The sequence below is a fragment of the Physella acuta genome, unplaced genomic scaffold (assembly GCF_028476545.2).
Source record: "Physella acuta isolate Inbredline_101_S28 unplaced genomic scaffold, ASM2847654v3 ptg001460l, whole genome shotgun sequence".
Taxonomy (NCBI): Eukaryota; Metazoa; Mollusca; class Gastropoda; family Physidae; genus Physella; species Physella acuta.
Window position 1 is genome coordinate 3,245 of NW_026732975.1, and position 1,864 is coordinate 5,108.

Here is a 1,864-nt window from a genome sequence, read left to right on the forward strand (position 1 = left end):
ACATACATATATATATATATATATATATATATATATATATATATATATATATATATATATATATATGTATACATGTATATATATATAAATATATAACTATATATACATACATTTATATTTAGTCCTATAAATAATCATGTTATATATATAAAAGACTACTTAAAAAGTGCGAGTGACCGTAACTTGTGCGTGTCTTCTCAAGACAAAAACTTGAGTTGTGAGACGGCTGGAACCAGACGTGATGTCATTCTGTCAACATGACCATCATGGACGGTGTTTTTCTGCTTCTGGGGACCTCACTTCTCATTCATTATGGTAATATCTCTTTATTCATTGATGAGTTCTGTTTTTAAATTATCCTTACTGGTGGTACAAGAAAACACTGTCCTCGATCTTGAGCAGCACTTCCATGACAAAAGGTGTCAAGATCTGAGACTAGAGATAAGATTTTGTTATGTTTGACTTCATCTTCTGGGGAGCCAAGGGCCACAACTTCCCATACGGATTCTCCTTAGTTTAGCCCACGAAACCCACAGCCTCTTTGTTCGCTTTCAACAGTTCTCCTCCAGGAAACGACAAAATTCTAAAAAGAAAATCATCTAACTATATATATATATATATATATATATATATATATATATATATATATATATATATATATATAATGTGTGTGTATCCTACATATATATGTGTGTAATTTAATTGTGTGTATATATTCCCCAGGTGTATCCATAACGTTGGACGACTGCCCTGCTAGCCTGTTGAGAGACAGGTACCTGCAGGTACACGGCGACCTGTGCTACGAGTTCATCGTGTACCGTCAGAGCACCCACCTAGCGGCCAAGTCAGACTGTGAGATCAACGGGGGGAGCCTGGTGTTCATCAAGTCAGCCGAGACCCAGCAGTACCTCACCCACCAACTTGAGCACACCTACAAAGAGCATCAGTCTATCTGGATCGGCCTCGATGACATCGAGAGTGAGAACACGTTTAAATGGGAAGACGGGACGCCCCTAACCTACAGCCACTGGGCACCCGGGAACGGACTGACTGCTTCCGGGGCACACCCTGCCCAGCATGAGAACAAGGACTGCGTTGCTATGGATACCAGAGACGGGGGGAAGTGTAAAGAGTTCCCGTGCGAGTCCACCGATATTCTGGTGATCGTGTCGACAAACGAAAGACACAGTTACGTCTGCCAGTACAATCCAAGTGCTGTGGTGTCGCAGGTGACCCTGCCCGCGGGGACCACAATGTCTTCCATCACCCACACCCTGCCCGCGGGGACCACAATGTCTTCCATCACCCACACCCTGCCCGCGGGGACCACAATGTCTTCCATCACCCACCCCTGCCCGCCATTGTCCTGCATTGACCACTGCAGTGTCTACAAGAGGGACCCTGTGACCGGATGTTTTCTGTGTGAATGTGAAGCATAAATAAATATCTATAATAACAACCCTGGTTTAAAAGGTGCCCTGTATTTTTAAAGCTATGTGTGCTGGATAGTAAAAAATAATTTGAAACAACTTACTGTCTCGCATGTGTTACAAGAATAAGCCTTATACAAGCAAGATTTTTTTTTCAAATTTCATGATAACCGTTTAAAAATATTGTGTGTGTGGCTTTGTGTTGATATTGTGTAACTTAAGAAACATTTCTAGCAAAGCAGTTTCTTTTAAACTTTTCAAATACGTGCAACGCTGATGATAGTGAGATATTAAATTAATCATTAAAGATTGATGTTAAGATTACTTAATTAAATTAGAAGAGGGAAGATGGCGAGGTAGTAGGGATCACACAATCAGAAAGGTGGTAGCAATCACATATATATAACATTATATATAACATATATATATATATA

The 1,864-nt window shown here is 40.1% G+C and overlaps 1 protein-coding gene across 1 annotated transcript; it reads left to right on the forward strand.

Annotated features, from left to right (window-relative positions):
* Positions 1-204: 204 nt before the first annotated feature.
* Positions 205-1,439, forward strand: LOC131928070 (C-type mannose receptor 2-like). Its single transcript, XM_059283980.1, has 2 exons — positions 205-315; positions 724-1,439. The coding sequence occupies exons 1-2, from the start codon at positions 258-260 to the stop codon at positions 1,437-1,439; spliced, it is 774 nt and encodes a 257-aa protein (XP_059139963.1). The 5' UTR covers positions 205-257.
* Positions 1,440-1,864: the final 425 nt, after the last annotated feature.